Source organism: Bos indicus, chromosome 19, assembly GCF_029378745.1.
Source record: "Bos indicus isolate NIAB-ARS_2022 breed Sahiwal x Tharparkar chromosome 19, NIAB-ARS_B.indTharparkar_mat_pri_1.0, whole genome shotgun sequence".
Classification (NCBI taxonomy): Eukaryota; Metazoa; Chordata; class Mammalia; order Artiodactyla; family Bovidae; genus Bos; species Bos indicus.
The window spans coordinates 12,322,223-12,347,709 of record NC_091778.1 but is presented as its reverse complement, the minus strand read 5'-3'; the positions used below and the strand labels follow the sequence as shown (position 1 = coordinate 12,347,709).

At 39.0% G+C, this 25,487-nt stretch overlaps 1 protein-coding gene across 2 annotated transcripts in view; it reads right to left on the bottom strand.

Annotated features, from left to right (window-relative positions):
• MED13 (mediator complex subunit 13) overlaps positions 1-15,073 on the bottom strand; it is a 97,586-nt gene extending 82,513 nt beyond the window's left edge. The window contains exons 1-3 of one of the 2 annotated variants that reach the window (XM_070772593.1): positions 14,225-15,073; positions 12,182-12,416; positions 4,160-4,328 (exon numbers count right to left, since the gene is read on the bottom strand). In XM_070772593.1, coding sequence (XP_070628694.1) covers positions 4,160-4,328; positions 12,182-12,416; positions 14,225-14,290 — 470 coding nt within the window. In that variant the 5' untranslated portion in view covers positions 14,291-15,073. Of the gene's footprint in view, positions 1-4,159; positions 4,329-4,699; positions 4,739-12,181; positions 12,417-14,224 lie in introns of those variants that run through there. The other variant, XM_070772595.1, reaches the window with a different exon arrangement.
• Between the last annotated feature and the right edge of the window lie 10,414 nt (positions 15,074-25,487).

Below are 25,487 nucleotides of genomic sequence, written 5' to 3'. Positions count from 1 at the left end.
CACAATGTTGTGTGACACAGCTAAAAGATTTTTTTAAATAATAAAAAATAAATAAAATAATAACACGTAGGTACAGGAGATACAGCGATCTACAGGGCACACTCTGTCTCATATTTTTTCATGCCCTATAATCCAGCTCCAATACCTGCAAGATGTATGAATTCCAAGAAGTTCCTTAACCTCCCTATTCTTCAGATTTAACAACTGTAAAACTGGACTAACAGGTCTGTTTTGAAAACTGATTTAACACCTATTAAGCCCTAATTTCAAACACGGCCTGGTCAGTTATGCTTATGCAAAGGTTTCTCATTCCCTTCAGAAAAACAAAATTTCTCTATTATCATTCAAATCTAAAATCAACAGTTCAAAAGGACAGATTTGTATGAATCTCTAAGAATCACAGTAAGAAATGACAGTAAGAAAAGCTTAATGGGAAGGAAAAAAGAGAGAAAAAAGTCTTTCCTAGCCCTGAATTTTTCTCAAAAATGTTTCTAGAAAGCATGAGAATGGGGAAAACTGACCATGCAAATCCTAATGACTCAAACATCACAGAGAGATTTCATTAGGTCTTAAGTACTATTATATCATCACTGAGGACTTCAGAATAATCTTGATGATGGACATTAATGATAGACTAAGCTAAGAGGAGGAAAAATAAGACAGTAACCAGGCCCAACTTAGCAAATAAAGGACATCTTGACAGAAGTTCGAAGTTCCCCTATTTTTGAGTCTCAAGTACAATCCCAATTTAGCATACAATTCCAAGAGGGTTCATCACCACTGATGCAAACCAATATACACATGACTATCAAGCACTTGTAAATGTGGACAGATCCCATTGAGATGTACTCTAAAGAATGAAACGCAAATTAGATTTCAAAGACCTAGTTTTAAAAAAGTAAACTACCTCATTAATATCATTTGCATATGCAATTACATACTGAAATATTTTAGATATATTGGGTTAAATATATGAAAATCAATTTCACTTTTTAAAAAACTTTCTTTAATGTGCCTACTGCAAGATTTTAAAATACATATGTGACTCATATTGTATTTCTATTAGACAGTGCCATCTTAGAAGACAAGAAGAAAAGAATTGAGTCCTGAGAAAACATAATAGCTTCCGTAGAAGTTAAGTTTTCAAAGGTATTGAGGAACCCAACCAAAGGATATCCCAAAGCTATACAAAACGGCTACTTAATAAGCCACCTTAAATCTTGTGGTGCTTCTATTTAAATAAGATGGAGTTGAAGGGACTGTGTAAAAGCCACAGGTGTATGAAAAAGACAAAGCTTTACGAGTGAAGTTTAAAGTAGTCTTTCAGTTACTGCCCAACCCCTCCAAAAAAAACAAAAATAAAAACACCCTTAACTGATTTCTATAGTGATGCTAAGGCATTATTTTAAGTGTAAAGGCTCTGGTGTAAGCAATATCATCCAAAAGAACTTATGCAATACAATAACCAGCACTCGTAACAGTATTCGAAATGTGGTTTAGACAACGGAGGAAATGAATTTTTATTTTTTCAATTTACTGAAATTTAAATAGCTACAATTGACTGGTGGCTACTATAACAGCACAGTTCTAAATAAAAATGGCCAAGTCCCAGTCCAATCACCTTACTAAAGCCTGCAGCTTGCTTCATAGCTATTTACACATACAGAACTTCCAATCAGCATTTTAGTGCCCAGAAGTCTTAAGAGTAGAAAAAGAGATAATTCAGACATCCAGGATCTCAAAAATATTACTTCTTATGTATTCTCTTCTCAGGAAACTACAGGTAGATGGGCATTACCAAAACAGTAAGACAAAAAAACAAAACATGAAATCCAGGAAGTAAGTGACCCAACACAGACAAAAAGGCAAAGCAAATTCCCAAGATGACTACTATGAAACAGGCCTAATAAAACAACAAGTCCAAAACAGAACCGAACAATGAAGGGTTCAAATAGGGATACTGAGAGAGAGTGAGAAGAAATTAAAAGATTACACAAACTCCTTAAAGGTAAAGGGGAGACTTATACTTCCTGTAGATGGCCTAGGGGCGAATTACCAGTAAGTATACAGGTTGGGGATCAGCAAACTATCTGTAAAAAGCCAGAGAAATATTTTAGGCATTGTGGGATCATCAGTCTCTTATCACAACTATTCAACTCTGCTGGAGTGTGAAAGCAGGCATAAAGTAATCCAAAAATGAAGGAACAAGGCTGTGTTACAATGAAATTTACAAAAACAGGGGGCAGGCTATATCTTCCCTGTGAGGAGGTAGTTTACCAACCCTTGACATAGGTAATTAAGGGAAAAAAGAGGTAATCACATTAACACTGGGAAAAACAAAATTATATAGAGGAAATGGAACGTAATCCTACATGCTGTATGACTCACTAAATATGTATAAAATTATAATAATAGAAACAATAGGTACTTTTTTTTTTTTTTTTTTTACCAAATCTCATAACTATATTGGTAAGATAAGGGAAAAAAAAGAAAGGACAGGAGAACAGAGTATCTCAGCATGCCAATGTCCACGTGGTAGGGATGGGAGTTGGGAGATGGCTGGGGTGGAGGGGACGGTAAGATAGCTAAATTATTAATAGAAGATTAAATCTTGAATAACTGAAATAACAGAAAGCTCAATAATTAGCATTTGCTTGTAAGTTTTTAAACGGGTAAATTAAAGTTAAGTTAGAAGAATTTAAAGGGATTGCCTCTGAGGAGCACATCTAATAGTTGGGGCTCAGGATTACAGGTTCTCTTTTTAATTCTTGGTAATCAGCTTGAATTCTTCAAACTGACTACCTACTATCTATTCTCCATTTCCTCTTACTAACCAAGGTTTATTTTGCTCAGAGTGGCAATGTTCCCATATACAGAGTATTTATCTCAAGATAGCCAATGATATGTCAGCTAAGAGTTCCAGAAAAGAATCTAATTTCTGATCCAATGGTCACCCCTTCTCATCTCCTCCTTCCCTTCCTCTTCCTACCTGGAATCCACCATGAGTGAAGTCTGGAGATGCAACATTTACTGGAACCATGAAGATAAAAGCCAAAGGCTAGAGATAAAAGAGCAGAAAACTCCAGGGAACCTAAGTTTTGATGATGTCATTGAACATATCTTCCTCCAGACTATTAAGAAAAATCAATTCCTACATAAGCTAGTTAGGACTTTTTTGTCATTTGCAACTGAATGCACTCCTACCTTGTACAATTATTCTTTTGACAATAAAGGTTTGTTTTAATTTTCAGAGAGAAAAAATGAAAGGCTTGATATGTCTTACCTACTCATCGATTATAATGAAACTAGAAAGGGAAGTTTACAAAAAATTGTGTGTGTGCATGAAAAAAGATGTGCACCTGACATAAAATGACATCTCAACAATGATTACAACCATCACATCTTTTAGGGAAAATGAATAAATTTCCTTCATTTTTTTCTTTTCCCATATCCCATCTTACATACCACTGTTTAATTTCTCTCGAAGTCTCACTAATTCAACAACTGCTTGCGACTAAATCTTCTAACAGATTACGCCTTATATTATTTAAACCAGAGAACTGTAGTAACCTAAAGCTTTTACCTGAATATGTCTTAAAAGTCTTCTGTGCCTCCATCTGCAACTATCCTACACATGAGCATCATGAATTTGCTTAATTTAAAGCTGAAGAAAATCATAAGCACCCCAAAAGTAAACATGTCCTACATAGAAACATACAAATTTAAATAACTTTAATTAAAGCAAAAAGATGCTGAGAATGAGGATTACCTCAACCCAAACATGACTACAGATCACCATCTAAAAAAACTATTAATACTACTTAATTTTAACAGAGTACCATGAATGTATTTCCACTAATACTAAAAAACATATATACTTTAATGCGTAAGTCTCTGCTTTCATCTCACATTTTTTCTATTATCCCAAATCAAAACTTAAGCCACTGTACTGACACACAACCTATCTGTACTACAAGAAAATTCTTAAAATGTGTAAAAGAAAGAATGAAGGAATCAAAGAAAACTGAATACTTATAGGACTTTGCCAAAGTTAACCTTCTGAATGTCTGTGAGATATTAGTTTTATCACACATTCTATAAAGTCATTAATATTAACAAGCCTAAAGAAATATCAAGTAAGAGTTTAAAGATAGCTTACCTTTTATTTATAGGTTTTTCGTCTTTTTCATAAGGCTTCACAAACCACTTGCCAATACGTACAAAGTTCCGGTTCATTAAACACCGTTCCAACAGATTGTGAACTGCTTTGAAAAGCAAAGTTCGGCATTCATAGGAAAGTCCATTCTCCCACACTCCATCTTCCTCTTCTATAAAAGAAAAGAAAGAAACAAAAAGTAACATAGAGGCACTATATCTACTCAGAGCTAAACTGAATGTATTACAGTTTAATCCCTAAATTCATAAACCCTACTTCACCTCAGAATATTGAACTACGACCACTTTGCTATCTCTCTAGACACTAAAACATCAGGTTTCAAAGCTAATCCATAGAGAATAAAAGGCCAAAGTGCCATGTACTCTATTAAATTACCTGAAAATTATTTTCCCACCACATAAAGACAATGATATATCACAAACATACTGATTTGGTTTCTGTATAAATGAATAGGACATTTGCATAACCAAGGGAAATACCACACACTCTATACCTAAAGTGCCAATTTCTAAGTTGACTCACTTGTTAGTTACTTTGTCCTAACTCTTCCAGTCATTCACCCTGCCAAAAAAAAAAAAACAACTAGACAGTTAATAATTAAACTCAAAACATCTTACGTCCATGTCCATCAGCATTCTAATCCATGACTCAACTATAAAAATAAGTGATGGATAAAAAGGACGTTTCTGGCACAGAGCCTAACAAGTAGTGCATTATCAGCCACCTTAGGTCTCATTTCAACCAAATGATTCCCATGCTTACTATTTAGTATAAGATTCTCTACATGGGGGAGAAATTGAAAAATTTAAAGACAAATTTTAAATGGCACTTCTGATATAGTTATGTTGGTAGTTTAGTCGCCAAGTCGTGTCCAACTCTTTGTGACTCCATGGCCTGCAGCATGCCAGGCTTTCCTGTCCTTCTCACCATCTCCTGGAGTTTGCTCAAATTCATGTACATTGAGTCAGTGAAGCCATCCAACCCATCTTATCCTCTGCCGCCCCCTTCTCCTTTTGCCTTCAATCTTCCCCAGCATCAGGGTCTTCTCCAATGAGTCGGCTCTTCACATCAGATGACCTAAGTATTGGAGCTCTAGCTTCAGCATCAATCCCTCCAATGAATTTTCAGGGTTGATTGGATTGACTGGCTTGATCTTGATGTCCAAGGGATTCTCAAGAGTCTTCTCCAGCACCACAATTCAAAAATACTTATTTCTTCGATGTTCAGTCTTCCTTATGGTCCGACTTTCACATTTGTACATGAATACTGGAAAACCGTGTCTTTGACTATACAGACCTTTGTCGGCAAAGTGATGCCTTTGCTTTTTAATACACTGTCTAGGTTTGCCACATCTTTTCTTCCAAGGAGCAAGCGTCTTTTAATTTCATGGCCGCAGTCACCATTCAGAGTGATTCTGAAGCCCAAGAAAATAAGACCTGTCACTGCTTCTACTTTTTCCCCTTCTATTTCTCATGAAGTGATGGGACTGGATGCCATGATCTTGGTTTTTGCAACCTTTGCTAACTACATAGCCTCAATTTTGCCAGCAAATCTATTAACCACTCCAAGTGAAGTTATAAAAAAAAAAAAAAAAAAAAAACACGTAGTCATTTTGAGATAAGTATGGATGTGGTTCAGAAAAAAAGCTTTTTACTCTCTATCCATCTATACCTATAATAAAGCATCCAAGGAATCCTACTATAAATAGCAGCTACTGCCATCAACATTTTAACTTTTGGAATATTTTAATTTGCTATTTCAAATATAAAATAGTGTGGCATACTCCTATAGTCTATTTAACTTTATAAAACATTTTTAAAGTATGGACCTTCTTTCAATTTAAGTAAAAGAAAAAATCTTTCCTAATTCAACACTAAAAATGCACAACTATCCCAAGAGAAAAATAATAAACCATGATGCTTTAAAATAAAAGCAGAGACACCTATTAAGAGTGACAGATGGCAAACATTCATAACTTGTACAACAAACGAGCAGAATAAACATTAACTCAAAAGCACAATAGCACAATGACAGTGGACTTTAACTTCACTAGAAATTTGTGCTACTACAAAAGTTAACGTTGATTTTATGTTGTTCGTTTCCTAAATTACAGTAAATATCTTTCAAATCAACTTTTTTCCGAAAGATAAGCTTTTTTAAAAATGAGAAAAGCTTTAGAAAATGACCATATTTGAGAGTTGAAATAATTTTTAAATCATTAATAAACAGAAAAAGTTCTTCATATTCTACAGTATTATAGACATCCTTATCTACTTCCAATTAAAGCCAAAATTTCCCAAGTTTCACTTTATTAAAGGAAACAGGAGGCTAGAAGAAAAGGGAAGTGGCACACAGTGGCTTCACTTTATTTAAAAAGTCTAGATCACAAGCATATCCGAATTTTGAGAGGAAAAAAAAATCAAAACTTTCTCAATCTGTTTTTAGTCTAATCAGTTTCTATCATTTCAAAATGAAAGTTACATTAAAAGTTTTATCTAAAATTATGTGATCTATGATTACTAAAAGTACACATATTCTTAATTCCAAAAGAATTATGCTGGAATTCTTCACTTCTTTATAAACTACCTAGTATACTTTTTATAGCCTTTTACCTCAAAAATCCTTACCTTCTAAGGAAATGCAATGGAGTTAACATGTCATACACAAGAAGCCCCTACCAAAATCTTTTCTCAAACTACTTCTAAGTTTTAAGCAACAAAGAACCAAAACACAGATACCATTACATTTCAAACATCTACAGTCACTATAAACTTCAAATATCAGAAAATTATTCACTTAAAACTTGAGACTGAATTCACCTTCTTACCCAAAAGTTAAAAATCTTTAAAATAGTAAAAACTGCAATACAATAATTTTATTAATTTTTACATATTAAGATTGTATTTTAAGAAATCTATTTCAGTTAAACCTGTATGTAGTTAATAGTTTAAGAAAACTAAATATAGTTTAGAAAATTAATCAGTATTAATATTCAAGCATTTCTCTCTCATTGCTCTAATTCTCTGTCTAGAAAAACTCAGGTGAACTTAACCCTCATTTTACATTAAACCCTCAAATGCCCACAATGCTCATTAACACTAAATGGGAGTTATGCATAAAACAAAGATCTGACCACCTGTTAGGATTTTCTAAGGCCAACAAATCTCTTAAGCACATCTTCACCTATATGGTAGATAACTAAGCAACCATCACACTAAATAACAATTTGATTTTTCATTGCTGAGGAAATAAGAATAATTCCTAATAACATTCAATGAAAAGTCGGAAGGTTTTTTTTTGGAGGGGCGGGGGGAGTGTCACTCAGAAAGAAGCCTACTAAGCCAAGCTTCTATCTTGATATTATAGTAACCATACTAAAAGTACTTCTCCACATCTTGTATTCATAGATATAAAAAACAAAGTGGTACAACCAAGCCACCAAAGACATAGCGGCACACACCCCTTACATTAATTAAAATAAGCCCTGTGTCTCAACACCAGCACGACAGCAAAGGGTGGGAGGGGGACACACGGGCAAATCTTTACCTAACTTTTTTGAACTTAATTAACCACAGCCTAACGGAAAAAGTCTGCTTAATGTATTTAAATAAATGTTTCCCTCCTCTTCAATCTGTATCCCCAGAGAAAACAGTTTCAATTCTGTGTTTTTAGTACTTTTCTGTTAGCCTTAGGATTAGAACTCTTAACCATTATTGTTACTTGAAAAATTTTTACAAAATATTTGAACAATGAGTAAGTTCAAATGCTAAATTTGATTTCCATAATTTTTTGAGGATACAGATTATAGTGATACAAAACGATGTGATAGGTCATCAAAACAATTCTCTATGAGTAGGGGGAAAAATAAAAACAAAAAAAATTTTTGATATACCTAAGCATTTGTACTGTTTTCTCAAAACTGACATTGTTAAATATCCTCATAGTGGTAAGCCAGTAAAAAAGGAATCTACCTAAGTAAGTCTGCCAGGCTATTAAAATGCAGCATATACTAAAAAATAATAAATGGGTCAAAATCGATCATTGTTGAAAATACTATGTATTTCTTGAAAGAATAGAGAAATGTTTAAGTGTCTAGTTTAGCACCTGTCTTGACTAATAATTGCCCATTCATAAGCTGCTCTTTCAGCAAATTGCTGAGAGCCTTAAATTCGCAGCATTATTGATCAGCAAAACCTGAAAAACTGGTTTTAAAGCAGCCTCTTATGTTTATCTTTGATTTGAAAATCCAAAAAATACACTTTTCTTGCTTGATAGTACACAGAAAAGCATGGCAATGCTGTCCCTAGAAGACGAGCAAACATAAAAGGTTGGATCACAAGTAAATTATGTAACAGAAGACAGAAATGAATTAACTCTCTTCAGGCTACCTGGGGCATAAAATAAATTCTTAGTTGACTAACACTAGACTGCTATACTTGGCTGCTATTTATCTATTTGTCAATCTTGTTAAAGCTGTCACTTAAGGTTAAATTCCACTGTAATTAATATCCTTCAGTAAAAGCATCCAAAATTAAATTCTAAGACTAAACAATGACCTATTTGACAGTATTTACGATGAAATTGCTACAATAAAAGTATTTGGATATGTCGCTAAAATCCTGCATAAATACCACAGGAGCCAGGAAAGATATATTTTTAGCCCTGACTGATTCTGTTTTTTCAATTCTCAGGGTATCAGTTTTCTCAGAGTCTCATCACATTCTAGCTACTATAATTTTTTTTAAGATGCAAACCTCAAAGAGGGGGTAGTTGTTTTTATTTTTGTTTCAAGGGAAAAACTAAAAGCCAATAGTGACAACAATAAACTTCGAACTGAGGGTTAAAGTATCGAATCAGATTTGGCTTGCTATAAAAGACTTTTACCAATTAGCAATAAAACAAGTTTATATTCTATTTCTACACATTAGCAAAACTTGAAGGTAACCCAAACATGTGCTACATGTAAGAGGCAGGCAGAAATTAAAAATGCACTATGGAACCTGACTAGACTCTTCAGAACTATAAAGATCATTAAAAATAAAGCAAGTCTGAGAAACTGTCAGAGTCTAGAACAGTCAAAGGAAACATGACAACTAAATGTAATACAGTATCCTTGATGAGATCATAGGATAAAAAAGGGCATTAAATAAAAATAAAGGATAACCAAAGAAACTATCGATTGTAGGTAATAACCAATGTATCAGTATTGCTTCATTAGCTGTGGACAATGCACCATTTGATGGAAAGTGTTAGCAATACCAGAAACTAGGTGAGGGTAGCTCAGAACTCTATGCTGTCTCTGTTAAATTTATGGAAATCTACACCTATTTTAAAACAAAAAGTTACTTAAAAAAAAATGCACTATGAATGACACAAATGAAGGGGGTGAAGCAAAGGCAATTTTGCACTTTTATTACTGACTTAATATGAAAAACTGACAATTCTCATCTGCAAAAAGGAATGGCTTCTGCCTTCTCTCACCAAGAATGGCAGAGTTACTGCCACAATCACAAATATTTCAGTAACAAGATGTGGTAGCTGCTGAACCAAACAGAAAGACACTGCCTGCAAAGAGCACACTCAAGCTAAATTAACCAGCCTATTAGTTACCACCTGGGTCCTTCCGGTTCCCCTCTCCTTGCTACCACACCTCCACTTGGAACTCAGGACTGCCTTCAGCAGCTGATGCCACCCCTACTGTCCAGCTGCTCTCTTCTCAGGGGAGCTTAAAAGAAGGGGATGGAGTGCCACAGATGGGAAGAAATGAAAAAGGGGTTAGCTCGAGAGACAGCAGCAGACTAATTACCCCAAAAGGGAGGCAGACGGTGTCCCTGGAGCAAAGAAAAGGGCGAGACAAATATACTCCATCTGAAAAGACCTTATTATTCTTTAAGATATGTCTGATTTAAGTAAAAACATTCTAAAGTAAATGACAGGTTAAAAAAAAAAAGCTAAAACATTATAAAAATACCATTGGCTACACAAACTGTTTAAGATAGTACCAGACAGACTTTGGAACAGAAAATATGATTACATATAACCATTACTATATTTAGGTTTACTATTTTAATTGCTTTCACTGATAAATTCTTAAGTTAATTGGCATTCAGCAAAATCTGACAAGTAAAGCCTAAACTTCCAAAATTACTTTCATTACGTTCAAATAAATATTTTAAAGTATAGGCAGCACTATTTTAAATAATTATGCTTACAAGCAAACTAGAGAAAAAAAATTTAATAGCTGTGAATTTTCAGGAGAAAACCTATTTAAAACAGAAAAAGAAACTACCCACATAGTATTTTAATATACATCACGCCAGTTCACAATGAACTTTAATAGGCTTTTAATTTTCAAAATGTTAGTCCTACTAATGTAATACTAATATTACATAACTGTTAAATTATGTTTGATTCCACGAAATGTATTTCATGGAATCTGGGGGAGAGGGGGTGGGGAGAGGGAAATAGTCTGTTCAGATGTTCTAACTTTATTAAGAAGCCTGAAACTTCCAAGTCAGCATAAGTTTATCTATATGATCAATAATATTAAAACAGTCTTCAAATATTTTAGTAAGGTGGTATTTATAATCACTTCAAGATTAAAATAACTCAAGCATACCTAAAGTCAATGAAAGAAAAAGGAAGCTGGCAGGCTTAGTTTTTGGCATGACAATTACAAAGCATCACCTTGCTGATGCTGTAAAGGAATATTATACTCTGACGTATATGCATACATCATATACACATACATATATACAAACTCATCATTTAATATATTTAGAACCACACTACATACTTAAAAATAAGGGCTAGATTCTCCAGCAGGATCTTATTAGAAAAGCTGGAAAGCACTTTTCATAAAAGAATTGCAACCACTCTCAAAAATAAATATTAAGTCTGAAGGGTTTGTTAATTTGAAGATAAAAAATGTGACACATTCCTGCACAAACACTGGTCTTAAGTGCTTGTCTGAGATAGTCACCTGGATTACGTACATCCAAAAATAAAATAAGTTCTATAGATCAAATAGACAATAACAGAAACTCCAGAGTACTTGATTTCCAGTAAGAAAACTTTTTCAGTTATCTAAAAATTCCAAATTTTCTCGTCAGGAATCATTATGTTACATCTTACTGAAATCTTTGGTACACTGCAGCAAACAACTAATCATTTACATTCCTATCATCAAAGATTCAGCTAACATGGACTCTAAAGTGAACACAAGCTTCAGTACTACATGAAGAATTATAGTTTCTCTTTTGAAAGTAACATTTGGTCCTAAATATCAAGAAAATAAGACAGAAGTAACCTTATCAATTTGCTCATAATAGAATCACTTCCCTAACTTTTCAGATTATGACACATGTCCCACTATAAAAGCTAAACAAGTTGGCACTGTTTCATATCAAAGACAGTCTTTGATGGAACAGTACCTAAAATAAAAGAATCACATTCCAAGAATAAGAAAATTAACATATGCCTTCATTTGTTAATAATGTAACAACCACAAATAAAAATACTGAAAAAACTATGTGCCTAGGGGGGAAAAAAAAGCACATGAGAAAGTTACCATATTTCCAGATATTTCTACAACTGTGTGCGTATTTACACAGAAGAGAATAGTAGCAGAATTGACTCAAAGATGAATTACACTTGGTTTCAAAAGTATTTTTTGACTTTGTTAGGAAATGCTCCCCAATTCCATTTTTCTTAATTTTAATTAATTTACTAACATGCCTTCCTTGGGGCTGTCTGCCAGAAATTCATGAGAAAGCTGGGAGGTGGAAGAATAAAGTTATTCAAGGCTCAAAAAAACCTGCCATAAAATGCATAATTTTCAGTAAAATAAAATAACTGCAGTGTAATAAAACATGAAGCTGAATTTTTGTCTGGTTTCACAGTAAACAATATTCCACCAAAAAAATCATTTGTAATACAAATGTTTTTAGGAAAAGTATACAACATTGCTATATCTTTAAGTTAGAAATTATAAGCTGCTTTCACCTGATAAGTCATGGTGAATAAGGTCAGCAAAATTGGGGTCTTCACCCCACCAAAATATCCACAATTCTCTTCTTCCAGGTCTCTGATCACGCCGCCAAACACCAAGTACATCTGCCTTAAGGCAGCGACTAAAACTGCTCAAAATGGGGTCTTCCTCTGTCACCGGAAACAGAATAGGGGCAGAAGTTGGGCCTTGCCATACATATCTCTTCCATTTAATTCCCGTCAAGTCAGCCTGAGGAAAAGAAAGTATGATTTTTTTATTACTGCATATTCACTCAAAATCAAAAGTCCTCACTATTAAAGTCCCCTATTTCATGAAGGCATTACACTTTTTCAACATATCCTTGGGATACTGAAAACTGACCAGAAAAGAAAGGGGGAAAAAAAGCTTATTCTGATGATTCAACAACCAAAAATTAAAGGAGAAGAACAAAGACACTGAAAAAATTAATACTGACATGTCACTGAATACAAGTCAATAAATGTGTCCCAAGGATAAATTAAAAAACTTTAATAATGTTAAATACAAACATAGACTTTAATACTGCACACTGAGTAAACATTTGCTCTCAGTCCTAAATTCTGTTCTTACTGGTTACATTTGTTTCTTGGTATCAAACTTACTACAAAATTAACTTTTAAAGATTCATCATTCCGTGTTTATAGAAGTCACAGCTCTAACGAAAAGAAATCTCAACTACAATTGAAAACATTCTTGTTAAATCTTTACATATCCCTTTAAGGAAAAGTCAAATAGCTGCTCACAAAGAACTGTCAGATTTGTGCTAGTCTTATCTTCAAAGAACTCGATCCTAAAAGTACCAAAAATAGACTGAGTTGGAGAAGACAGAAATGTAAAACCTGCTGTTTGTCTACTATATCTGAAGAGATGCTGATTAACGGATATTCTACAAGAAACATTTTATAAGGGGGAAGGTATTAAAGATCTCAATTTAGTATCGTAAAAGAAATCATCAGCGTAAATTCAGTAATTTTTTAATCTAACTTAAAAGTGCAAGCTTAAGGTGCCAAAAATGAAACTGCTGATACATGACTGGCAGTTTACACTTGCCAACTAGTTGTGCTCCGCCCACTCAATTCACTTACCTATCACACACTCTTAATATTTCTCATAGGACAGGGAAAATGAAAAAAAAAGTTACCGAAACTTCAAATCATTGATGAAGCTAAGCTCCTATCCAACTGCAGACTGAGTATTTGCAACAGTTGGTACTTTTGAAAGTCTTTATTGAGATGTTCCCAGACCGGAGCCAACCAACACAACTGCCATCCGTAGAGCCAGCTTCCCCTGACTTTTCAATAAGAGGAGGAGCAGCCTTCTGTATAAAAATATTTAGTCCAGAACCACAGCATCTCTTCCATAAGTTCGCTCCACTCGCACAAACCTAACATTCTAATAAAAGCAAGTCGGCTAGAGATTGTCAAAACCTCAAACTGTTTCCAAAGTTTAAAAGAAAAACTACGGAATGGCATTCACTGTTTTTTTAAAGAGTCTGAAGTCACCCAAGGAACAAACGAACCCCCTAGAGTTTGACTCATCTTTATTAAAAAAAAAAAAAAGAACACGTAAAATTAAAGGAGTGCTAAGTTCCGGGGTCCCGTTTACTGGGGGAAAACAAGAGGAGCAGAGCCAGGCAGTGAGAGAATGGGCAATAATAGAAAGTGGCAGAAAAAGGATACACGGTCAATAAGGAGACAAGCAACAGTTAAGCCAGCAAGACAAGAGGGAAACGCCGCTGTCCTGCCAGGAAAGGAGCCCAAGTTGGGAGACAGGACTGCGGGTGAGAAAAGTGTCGGAAACGGGAGAAAAGGCCGACGCTGCTACGGCAGCCCGGGACGGCGGGCGAGGACGGCGGCTCCGGGCCGGTGCGGGGCTCCCGCGGCGCCGGCTCTGGCCGGGCCTCGCCCGGGGACTCGGGCATCTGGATCCGACCCGGACCCCCTCCCCCACGGCCCAAGGGCGCACCTCGCGGCCCCTCCCCCACCGCCCGCCCGCCGCGGCCCCCGCCCGGCACTCACCAGGCAGAAGAGGTTACAGTGACAATCTTCCAGGCTGGCCCCGTTCGGCACGAAGGAGGAACTCATCGTCCCTCACAGCAGCCGCCGCCGGCGCCACAACCCACCATCCGCCATTACCGCCGCCTCCGACCAGAGAGAGAAACAGACACCGGGGAGGGCGGGGGGGTGGTGGTTGGGGGGGCGGTGGAAGAGAAGGCCGCCGGGCCGCCCGCCCTCCCCACCCACCCCCCCGCCGCCGCGAGCAGCCCTCGCCGCCCGGCCGGCACCCAGCCGCCCGGGGCCGAGGGCCGGAGGCGGGAGGGCCGCGCCGCGCTCGCCCCGCCGGCCGGGCTGCGGCCGCCGCGGAGCCCGCGGACGCTCGTCCCTCTTTGGGGGACGGAGGGGATGTGTGCCCCTGCCACCAGAAAAAATAATAAATTACAGAATAAATAATTAAAACCGAGTCCGAGCGGGCAGAGCCCGAGCCCCGGAGGGTGCTCCCGGGGCGGAGAGGCGCCCGCAGAGGGGCGGGAAGGGCGAGAACCGGGAGAGAAGCCCAGGCCCCCGGCCCGGCGGCGGCGATGTCCTTAAGCCCAGAGTCTCCTCAGTGGCGGAGGTTGGTGGCGGCGTCTGCGGGCTCAGACCATTCTCTGGCTGTGTCTTCGTGTCGTCCCTGAGCCAGACCGGCCTAACGTCCGCTCTCCTGCGGCCTCACCGCCGGGACGCCGTAGTCTCCCCCATTTTGTGGGCCCAGCGGGCGGTGTTTTTCCCCCTTTAATCCGAATTCACGGGTTTTCCCTTCGCTTTAATGGCGGCCACAGGGACCAGCTCGCCCTCTCTGCTCGCCCATTGGCCGCCTGGAGGTCACGTGGGCCCAGGCTCCGTGGGGAGGGGGAGAGAGAAGGGAGTGAGGGAGGGCCGGGAAGCTTTCAGCGGAGGCGCTGAGCCCCGGGGGACGGGGCAGCCGGCTGGTGGCCACCGAGACAGCGCCATCTGCTGGGTGCCCCGGCCAGTGTGCGATGACCCGGGCCCTGGCCCTCTCTCTCTCCTTGCCCGGCAATTGACAGTACCAGAGGGTTCACATCACAAATCTGAGAATTACGTTGAAATCAGTTTGAATTCTTTGGAAGAGAAAAGTACGGCAAAATTCCAAGCCAATCTCACTTATTCCTCAAGGCCGTTGGGGTGCGGCACAAACCCCTGGGCTTGGGCGTCAGATCCTCTGAGACCAGACTCGGCCGCTCGAAAGTTGGGATATTAAGAAAGAAACATAAATGAAACAGTATAGCCTTGTGGTTCACAGCCGGGGAGTTAGAAGTTACACTGCCTGGATTCGAACTTTGAGCAGATCACTTACCTGCGTCCCAGTTTACTCATCTGTGAAATGAGGAAGACTTGTCTCCCTCACGGGTTGTTGTGGTAAATGAGTTAATACAAAGAAAACACGTAGGTAAGCCCAGTGCCCGGCACAGATAAACACTGCTGAGAGTTGTCTATTACTGTTGTCATCATTACCTCGTGTGGTTATTGTGAGGAGTAAGTGACCCAAGTGTATGTAAAATGCCCACTGAGAGTCATCTCTCTGCGAGAACCCGCACTTACTTTGCTTTACCGCTGTATCTCCAGTGTCTCAAAAAGGTTCCTAGCACACAGTAGGTGCTTGATATTTGTGAATTTGCGACTGAATGGAAAGAAGTAGGAGCCAAATAAAACGTTCGTTCCCGTTCCCACAAAACATTTCAGTTCTTGATTGGATCATACTTCAACGTAGGAACTCAAGACATTTTTCCTAAGTTTTAGAAGGGAGAGAAGGGAAGAGAGAGAGATGGAAAGGAAAGAGAGCGGCGAGGGGAAAAGAAGGGAAGAGGGAAGAAGGGAGGGAGGAAGAAGTAAAGGTGATTCAAAAAATTGGAGACATCATCGAGTTAGGACTTTACCATAATTTTTCATCTTAGTTGCCTCTGTAAAATGATGGTGGATTCTTCTATGCCCTTTATTCAGCCACAGATTGAAAAGCCTTCCTCCTGTATTGATTCATATATGGTAGTGAAGAGCCCAGATATTGAAGCCAAAAACCTACAGGAGAAGTTCTGCCACTTACTAGTTGATCTTGGATCAAATTTGACTTTAGATCAAATTAATTTCTCCTGCTCTCAATTTTCTCATTGTGAAATAGGGATAATAAAAGTACTTTCCTCCTAAAGTGTCTGGAGGATGAAACATTGCAGACATAGGGTTTGCCACAGTGCTTGCTAAATGTTAGCTGTTAATATACTTTAAAAAAATCATTATTGAACACACTCATATATGTTCCTGGTCTGTGCTAGGCCTGGGATACAAATATGAATAAGATATATGCATAACCCTAAACTCTTTGGCCACCTGATACAAGGAACTGACTCATTAGAAAAGACGTTGAGGCTGGGAAAGATTGAAGGCAAGAGGAGAAGGGGATGACAGAGGATGAGCTGGTTGGATGGCATCACCGACTTAACAGGCATGAGTTGGAGCAAGCTCTGGGAGTTGGGGAAGGACAGGGAAGCCTGGTGTGCTGCAGTCCATGGGGGTTGCAAAGAGTCGGACAGGACTGAGCAACTGAATTGATCGAACTGAACTGAATTCCTGAAGCAAGGCAACAAAGGAACTGTTTCCCACAGGATAAGATAAAATACATGTAGGTATTGCTTGAATAAGGTATGTATCAACTGGCACAATAGGAGTGCTGGAGGAGCACCAAAGTCAGAGAAGGCGGCTCAAAGTAGGTAGCATTCGAAATCAGATTTGAAGGATAAAATGAATTCTTATAAAGCCCTTTGAAGCAGTTAAATCTTATTAAACCCAATTCAGATCCAAAGGCCACATATCAAAGTCAATTATGCAACCAGGACTAATTCAATCCAGGAGCTCAAATCAACTAAAGTTCGCATCCTTTCTAACTAAGTCCTGCACTGGGAGACTGCAATCTCCAGACCCAACAAGGTAGGAGACCCTCTGCTCCTCTCTCTTTCCTGGAGAGCATCCTCAGGCCCTTGCTCCCACTGCTTTTGTCACTCTGAAAAGCTCTCCCCCATCATTTATTTTATCTAAAACCAACCTTTTTAGAAGTCTCGCCCTCCACTGTCCTGCCCCCAACTTGAGCACCTTCCTTAGGACTCCAGAGGCAGACAGGATCTGCCTGAAACCCACCTGATGGGAAGTAACATTTTGACTGGCATTTCATTTGAGTATCAATCTTCCCCTAAAGACAGGGATGGGGGGTGGCCAAGAATGGAAGGAAGAAGTGAAAAAGTAAAGAAAAATTGAGAGAGAAAAAAAGGAGAAGCAAAGTGGAAGAAAGGGACACCAACAGTGAGAGGAATGGAAACCTGTTGAGATCTTGGGGAGGAGATAAAAGAACAATATATCATAGCCATCCACATTCTCTTAAAATGGCATTTTGTGTGATGTAAAGAATAAGAAATAAAAATGTATATGTACATTGTCAAAAGTTTGGAAGACACAGGAAAGTGTAAAGGTGAAAACATTTTAAATGCATGTGCCACCTCCTCCCCTGTAAATGCCCATGAGCACATCACCATTCACAGTTAACTGTCAAATGTGTATATACAGGGAATATATATATATCTGCATGGTTGAAGTCATATCACAATACATTTTACTACACATACTTGTCATCTAGAACGTCAGTCAGGTCAAGAAAGGATATACAAGGAACTCATTCATAATCTTGCCAGATTCGGCATTTAGACAGTTGAACAAACTAGTATCAAAACTCCACAAGATGCTTACTAGTCCCCTAACTTCCATTTCCTCATTTGTAAAATGTATTACTATGTCATAATAGCACCTACATTTTACTGCTGTGATGACAAGATGTAATTCAAGTAAAAGAGGAGAGCCAATCAGGAATCTCAAGATGAATCTGGAGTTGCCTTGAGTTAATAATCACCGATTGTCTTCTACTCTTTGAATTGTGGATTCAATGATCTACATTTAAACTGTTCTTTCACTTCTTCATCCTTTTCAGGGCTCCATCCTGAGTGAGAAAATGGAGATCCCAAGCCTCCAGGAAGGGTGACAGTTACGTCACCTGAGACTGAGAAAGTCCAGGAAAGGGCAATGTTTGTCCTTAGGACTCCTGCTTCCCTCCTGATTCTGAAACAAGCCAGGGTCTCAAGCAGTAGAAATAATAAGAGCTAAATAAGTAACTAAATGTTTTTCGTAGCCACATTCAAAGAGAAAAAAAGAAATAAGTGAAATTCATTTTACTTTTGTACTATATTTGGGTTTCCCTGATGGCTCAGCAGTAAAGAATTCGCCTTCAACCCAGCAGTCACAGGAGACGCAGGTTCAATCCCTGGGTGGGGAAGATCCCCTGGAGGAGAGCATGGAAACCCACTCCAGTATTCTTGCCTGGAGAATCCCAAGGACAGAGAAGCCTGGCGGGCTACAGTCAGTCTATAGGGTCACAAAGAGTAGGACGTGACTAAAGTGACTTAACATGCACACACTCTATTTACCCTAATATAAATCTTATTATTTCACATATAGTCAACATAAAAATTTATGTTTTGGACATTGTTTTTTAATCAAAACATTAAAATCTTCATGTATTATATTTTCACTTATAGCACATTTCAGTTTAGTCGCATTTCAAGTGCCTAATAGCCACATGTAGCTAGTGCTACTGTGGTGGATAATACAAGTTTACAGTCAAAAGCTAAAGCTAAGGACCAGTTAAGCTGTGGAATGAATGGTCTTCAGCCTGGGGACAGTATTGATTTTCTTAAGGTCATGTTAAATGGTTTAATGTTGTACTTAATTCAATAGAAAACAAAACGCTGAGGCATCACAGACTATTTTATTTAGTGAATGCACAGACACCACTTAGTTGAAGACAGAAATAAAGAGATACCCTTGGACTTTAAGGAGATCAAACCAGACAATCCTAAAGGAAATCAACCCTGAATATTCATTGGAAGGACTGATGCTGAAACGGAAGCTCAAATACTTAGGTCACCTGATGCGAAGAACCAACCCATGGGAAAAGACCTTGATGCTGGGAAAGACTGAGGGCGGGAGGAGAAGGGGGCAACAGAGGATGAGACAGTTGGATGGCATCACTGACTCAATGGACAATAGTTTGAGCAACCTCCAGGAGATAGTGAAGGACAGGGAAGCCTGGTGTGGTGCAGTCCATGGGGTCACAAGAGTTTCAGCTTTGCCACCTGATGCAAAGGACTGACTCATTTGAAAAGACCCTAATGCTGGGAAATATTGAAGATGGAAGGAGAAGGGGACAACAGAGGATGAGACGGTTGGATGGTATCACTGACTCAATGTACGTGAGTTTGAGTAAACTCTGGGAGTTGGTGATGGACAGGGAGGCCTGGCCTGCTGCAGTCCATGGGGTCTCAGAGTCGGACACAACTGAGAGACTGAAATGAACTCAACTGAACTGAACTGAATGCAAAATACTTAGCACAGTGCTTGACATATATTAAGTATTGCATATTAGGTGATACAATCATACCAGTTATTTAATCTGATCTCTTTCATTAGGTTTGAGGAAACAGACATCCAGAGGAGTCAAAGACTATCTCAAGTGGAATAAAGATTGGAGAGGGAGATATCTGATTTGCTTATGAAGATTTACAAGTCTAGTTTCTAAGTAAGGAAATTAGAGGGAACTGACAGAGATCAGCACTGGGATTTCTTTGGAAGGAATGATGCTAAAGCTGAAACCCCAGTACTTTGGCCACTCATGCGAAGAGTTGACTCATTGGAAAAGACTCTGATGCTGGCAGGGATTGGGGGCAAGACGAGAAGGGGACGACAGAGGATGAGATGGCTGGATGGCATCACTGACTCGATGGACGTGAGTCTGAGTGAACTCCGGGAGTTGGTGATGGACAGGGAGGCCTGGCGTGCTGAGATTCATGGGGTCGCAAAGAGTCGGACATGACTGAGCGACTGAACTGAACTGAACTGACTTCAAATTTAACATTAAAATAAAACATTTATTGAGAAATAGACGAGGTTGAGAAAATGTACTACTAAGAAAATGGCCAGTCAGGGCAACTTTCAAAATAATTCAGGATATTTAAGGTTTAGAACTAATAAGTGTTCTTATTGTCTCAACTTGCTAATTTACTATTGTTGTTCAGTTGCTCAGTCCTGTGGACTGTCAAGAGTCATCTCCAACACCACAGTTCAAAAGAATCAATTCTTCAGCGCTCAGCTTTCTTTATAGTCCAACTCTCACGTCCATACATGACTACTGGTAAAACCATAGCCTTGACTAGATGGACCTTTGTTGGCAAAGTAATGTCTCTGCTTTTTAATATGCTATCTAGTCATATTGGTTGATCATAACTTTTCTTCCAAGGAGTAAGTGTCTTTTAATTTCATGGCTGCAGTCACCATGTGCAGTGATTTTGGAGCCCCCCCCAAAAAATAAGGTCTGTCACTGTTTCCACTGTTTCCCCATCTATTTGGCATAAAGTGATGGGACCAGATGCCATGATCTTAGTTTGCTGAATGTTGAGCTTTAAGCCAACTTTTTCACTCTCCTCTTTCACTTTCATCAAGAGGCTCTTTAGTTCTTCTTCGCTTTCTGCCATAAGGGTGGAGTCATCTGCATATCTGAGATTATTGATATTTCTCCTGGCAATCTTCATTCCAGCTTGTGCTTCCTCCAGCCCAGCATTTCTCATGATGTACTCTGCATATAAGTTAAATAAGCAGGGTGACAATATACAGCCTTGACATACTCCTTTCCCAATTTGGAACCAGTCTGTTGTTCCATGTCCAGTTCTAACTGTTGTTTCCTGACCTGCATACATATTTCTCAGAGGCAGGCAAGGTGGTCTGTTATTCCCATCTCTTTAAGAATTTTCCACAATTTGTTGTGATCCACACAGTCAAAGGGTATGGCATAGTCAATGAAGCAGAAGTAGATGCTTTTCTGGAACTCTCTTGCTTTTTATATGATCCAACAGATGTTGGCAATTTGATCTCTGGTTCCTCTGCCTTTTCTAAAACCAGCTTGAACATCTGGAATTTCAGAGTTCACATACTGTTGAAACCTGGCTTGGAGAATTTGAACATTACTTTACTAGCGTGTGAGATGAGTGCAATTGTGCAGCAGTTTGAGCATTCTTTGGCATTGCCTTTCTTTGGGATTGGAATGAAAACTGACCTTTTCCAGTCCTGTGGCCACTGCTGAGTTTTCCAAATTTGCTGGCATATTGAGTGCAGCACTTCCACAGCATCATCTTTCAGGATTTGAAATAGCTCAACAGGGATTCCATCACCTCCACTAGCTTTTTTCATATTGATGCTTCCTAAGGCCCACTTGACTTCACATTCCAGTATGTCTGGCTCTAGGTGAGTGATCACACCATTGTGATTATCTGGGTCGTTTAGATCTTTTTTGTGTAGTTCTTCTGCGTATTCTTGCCACTTCTTCTTAATATCTTCTGCTTCTGTTAGGTCCATACTGTTTCTGTCCTTCATTGAGCCCATTTTTGCATGAAATGTTCCCTTGGTATCTCTAATTTTCTTGAAAAGATTCTAGTCTTTCCCATTCTATTGTTTTCCTCTACTTCTTTGCATTGATCACTGAGGAAGGCTTTCTTATCTCTCCTTGCTATTCTTTGGAACTCTGCATTCAAATGGGTATATCTTTCCTTTCTTCCTTTGTTTTTCACTTCTCTTCTTTTCACAGTTATTGTAAGGCCTCCTCAAACAACCATTTTGCCTTTTAGTATTTCTTTTTCTTGGGGATGGCCCTGATCCCTGCCTCCTGTACAATGTCACAAACCTCCATCCATAGTTCATCAGGCACTCTATCAGAGCTAATCCCTTGAATCTATTTCTCACTTCCACTGTATAATCATAGAGATTTGATTTAGGTCATACCTGGATGGTCTAGTGGTTTCCCCTACTTTCTTCAATTTAAGTCTGAATTTGGCAATAAGGAGTAAATGATCTGAGCCACAGTCAGCTCCCGGTCTTGTTTTTGCTGACTGTATAGAGCTTCTCCATCTTTGGCTGCAAAGAATATAATCAATCTAATTTCGGTGTTGACCATATGGTGATGTCCATGTGCAGAGTCTCCTCTTGTGTTGTTGTAAGAGGGTGTTTGCTATGACCAGTGTGTTCTCCTGGCAAAACTCTATTAGCCTTTGCCCTGCTTCATTCTGTACTCCAAGGCCAAATTTGCCTTTTACTCCAGGTGTTTCTTGACTTCCTACTTTTGCATTCCAGTCCCCTAAAATGAAAAGGACATCTTTTTTTGGGTGTTAGTTCTAGAAGGTTAGTTCTTGTAGGTCTTCATGGAACAGTTCAACTTCAGTTTCTTTAGCATTACTGGTCAGGGCATAGACTTGGATTACCATGATACTTAATGGTTTGCCTTGGAAATGAACAGAGATCATTCTGTCGTTTTTGAGATTGCATCCAAGTACTGCATTTTGGACTCTTTTGTTGACTATGATGGCTACTCCATTTCTTCTAAGGGATTCTTGCCCCCAGTAGTAGATATAATGGTCATCTGAGTTAAATTCACCCATTCCAGTCCATTTTAGTTCACTGATTCCCAGAATGTCGATGTTCACTCTTGCCATCTCCTGTTTGACCACTTCCAATTTGCCTTGATTCATGGACCTAACATTCCGTGTTCCTATTCAATATTGCTCTTTACAGCATCAGACTTTGCTTCCATCACCAGTCACATCCACAACTGGGTGTTGTTTTTGCTTTGGCTCCATCCCTTCATTCTTTCTGGAGTTATTTCTTCATGGATCTCCAGTAGCATATTGGGTATCTACTGACCTGGGGAATTCATCTTTCAGTGTCCTATCTTTCTGCCTTTTCGTAGTGTTCATGGGGTTCTCAAGGCAAGAATACTGAAGTGGCTTGCCATTCCCTTCTCCAGTGGACCACATTTTGTCATTTTGTCACATTAATTTTGAATTAATTATCTATATAATCCTTGCCACAAGCTTCTGAGGTAAGTACACACTACTGATATATTATTCCAGTTCTCTAGATTGGGATAAGTAAGTGTTAGTCACTCAGTCATGCCCGACTCTTTGCGCCCCCATGGACTGCAGCCCACCAGGCTCCTCTGTCCATGAGATTTTCCAGGCAAGGATACTGGAGTGGGTTGCCATTTCCTGCTCCAGGGATCCCTAGATTGGAATGCTGAGGTTTAAACAGCAACTTGCCTACGGCCAAAGAGGTCTGTGTTGTTTAGTCGTTCAGTTGGGTCCAACTCTTTTGTGACCCCATACTGTAGTCTGCAGGCTCCTCTGTCCATGGAATTTTCCAGGCAAGAATAGTGGAGTGGATTGCCCATTTCCTGCTTCAGGAGATCTTCCCTTCCCAGGGATCGAACCTGCATCTCCTGCTTGGCAGGTGAATTCTTTACCACTGCGCCACCTGGGAAGCTCAAAGAAGTCCATAAAGTATGCTAATCTACCATGAGGGGCTCAGGAGAAACCTCCAGGAGGGACAGTTGAAACTAAATCTTAAAGGATGAGTGGGTTGAACTGGAAATGCAGGTGAGAGGGGATGGAGAGGACAGAAGGCACAGGGGAAGGCTGGAAAGCCTGGTGTTGGTAAGAAAAGATTTGGCTCAAAAAGGAACCCCCAAGGCCAAATCATGAAGAATTTGGATTTAGTCCAGAAGAGAATTAATAATGATTGAAAACTTTAAACATGAGAGTGCCGAGCTAGATTTGTTTTTAGAAAGAAGATGCCAAGCGACTTGTGGGGGGCATGGTGGTGATCCAGGCAGGAAGTGAAGAGGCCTGAAGTAATTAAAAAGAGTTTATCTGAAAACATGCTTTCTGTTTCACATTTATTCCCTCTATTAAGGCATCGGCAAGGAAGACAGGGAAGTAGAGGAAATCACTTTTGCAAAATGCTGAGCATTCTTTTCTTACTAAGTAGATGATTTTTCTCAAAGTTGAGACAGGAAACAAGTGCAGTTTACTGAACCTGCTCCTCCTGTTAAAAGGTTCCAGGCAGGACTTTGGTCTCACAGGATAATTATTCCTGGCAAGATACAAACCGGTTTGCAATGTTATTGTACTCTTCACCCAAGAAAGGGTTCAAAGGAGTTCAAAGGATGTAACCAGCCAAGAAAATAGAAGATTATTCTAGAATCTCTTGGTTCTAAGAACCAAGAGGGATTTAATACTGATAGTAATATAGAAGAAGGTAACAGTTTTATACCATTTCTACCACTGACTTTGACCTTCACTCATTCATTCACTTAATACCTACTGATATCTACTATGAGCAAGGTTCTGTACTACGACGTGTTATGATGTTGGGGCAAGATGCAAAAATATATGAGAAACAGATCTGATCCTCAAGAAGCTTATTAATCTCAGACAATAAGACATGCACTAAATAACTGTAAGTTGTGTTTGAAAATACCTAAAATGAGTATAGGTTAAATGTTGTAGAATTGAAAGAAGATGAAGCTACCCCAGGTAATAAGGAACAAAAGGTTAGCAGAGAAAGACTTTGCATTTAAGTGGATAAGGGCTTACCTGGTGGTTCAATGGTTAAGAATCCACCTGCCAAGGCAAGGGACACAGGTTTGATCCCTGGTCCTGGAAGATTCCACATGAGGAGAAGAAACTAAACCCCAGGATGGGGAACACATGTATACCTGTGGTGGATTCATTTCGATATTTGGCAAAATGAACACAATATTGTAAAGTTTAAAAATAAAATAAAATTCAAAAAAATATATATATAAAAAAAAGAAAGAAACTAAACCCCAGCTAAGCCACAACTACTGAAGCCTATGCCCTAGAGCCTGTGCTCTGCAACAAGAGAAACCACCACAATAACCCCAACCACTGCAACTAGAGATTAACACCTGCTTGCCATAACTAGAGAAAGCCCTCACGCAGCAATGAAGACCTAGTGTAGCCAAAAATAAGTAAATAAAATAATGTGGATAATAATTGATGTCTAAGATTTGAGCTTACAGAGATTTGGGGAAGACCCATTTAGGCCATTATTTTCCAAACTGGAGTTTGAGGTCATGCTTCTGAAGAGTGTATTGGGAATTCCATGTGAAAAAGGTCCTTGGTTGTGCTGGAACTTTGCCTATTTGTATTCAGATTAATTTCCTTTTCTTCCTCTGCCCTGTTCTGTATTGCAAGAGGTTGCTGCTTGCAAATGACACTTTTCAGGCTCCCTTATCGATTTCCTTGTGGTTTGGTTTGGCCAATGGAGGCAGAGGTGAGACGTAGGG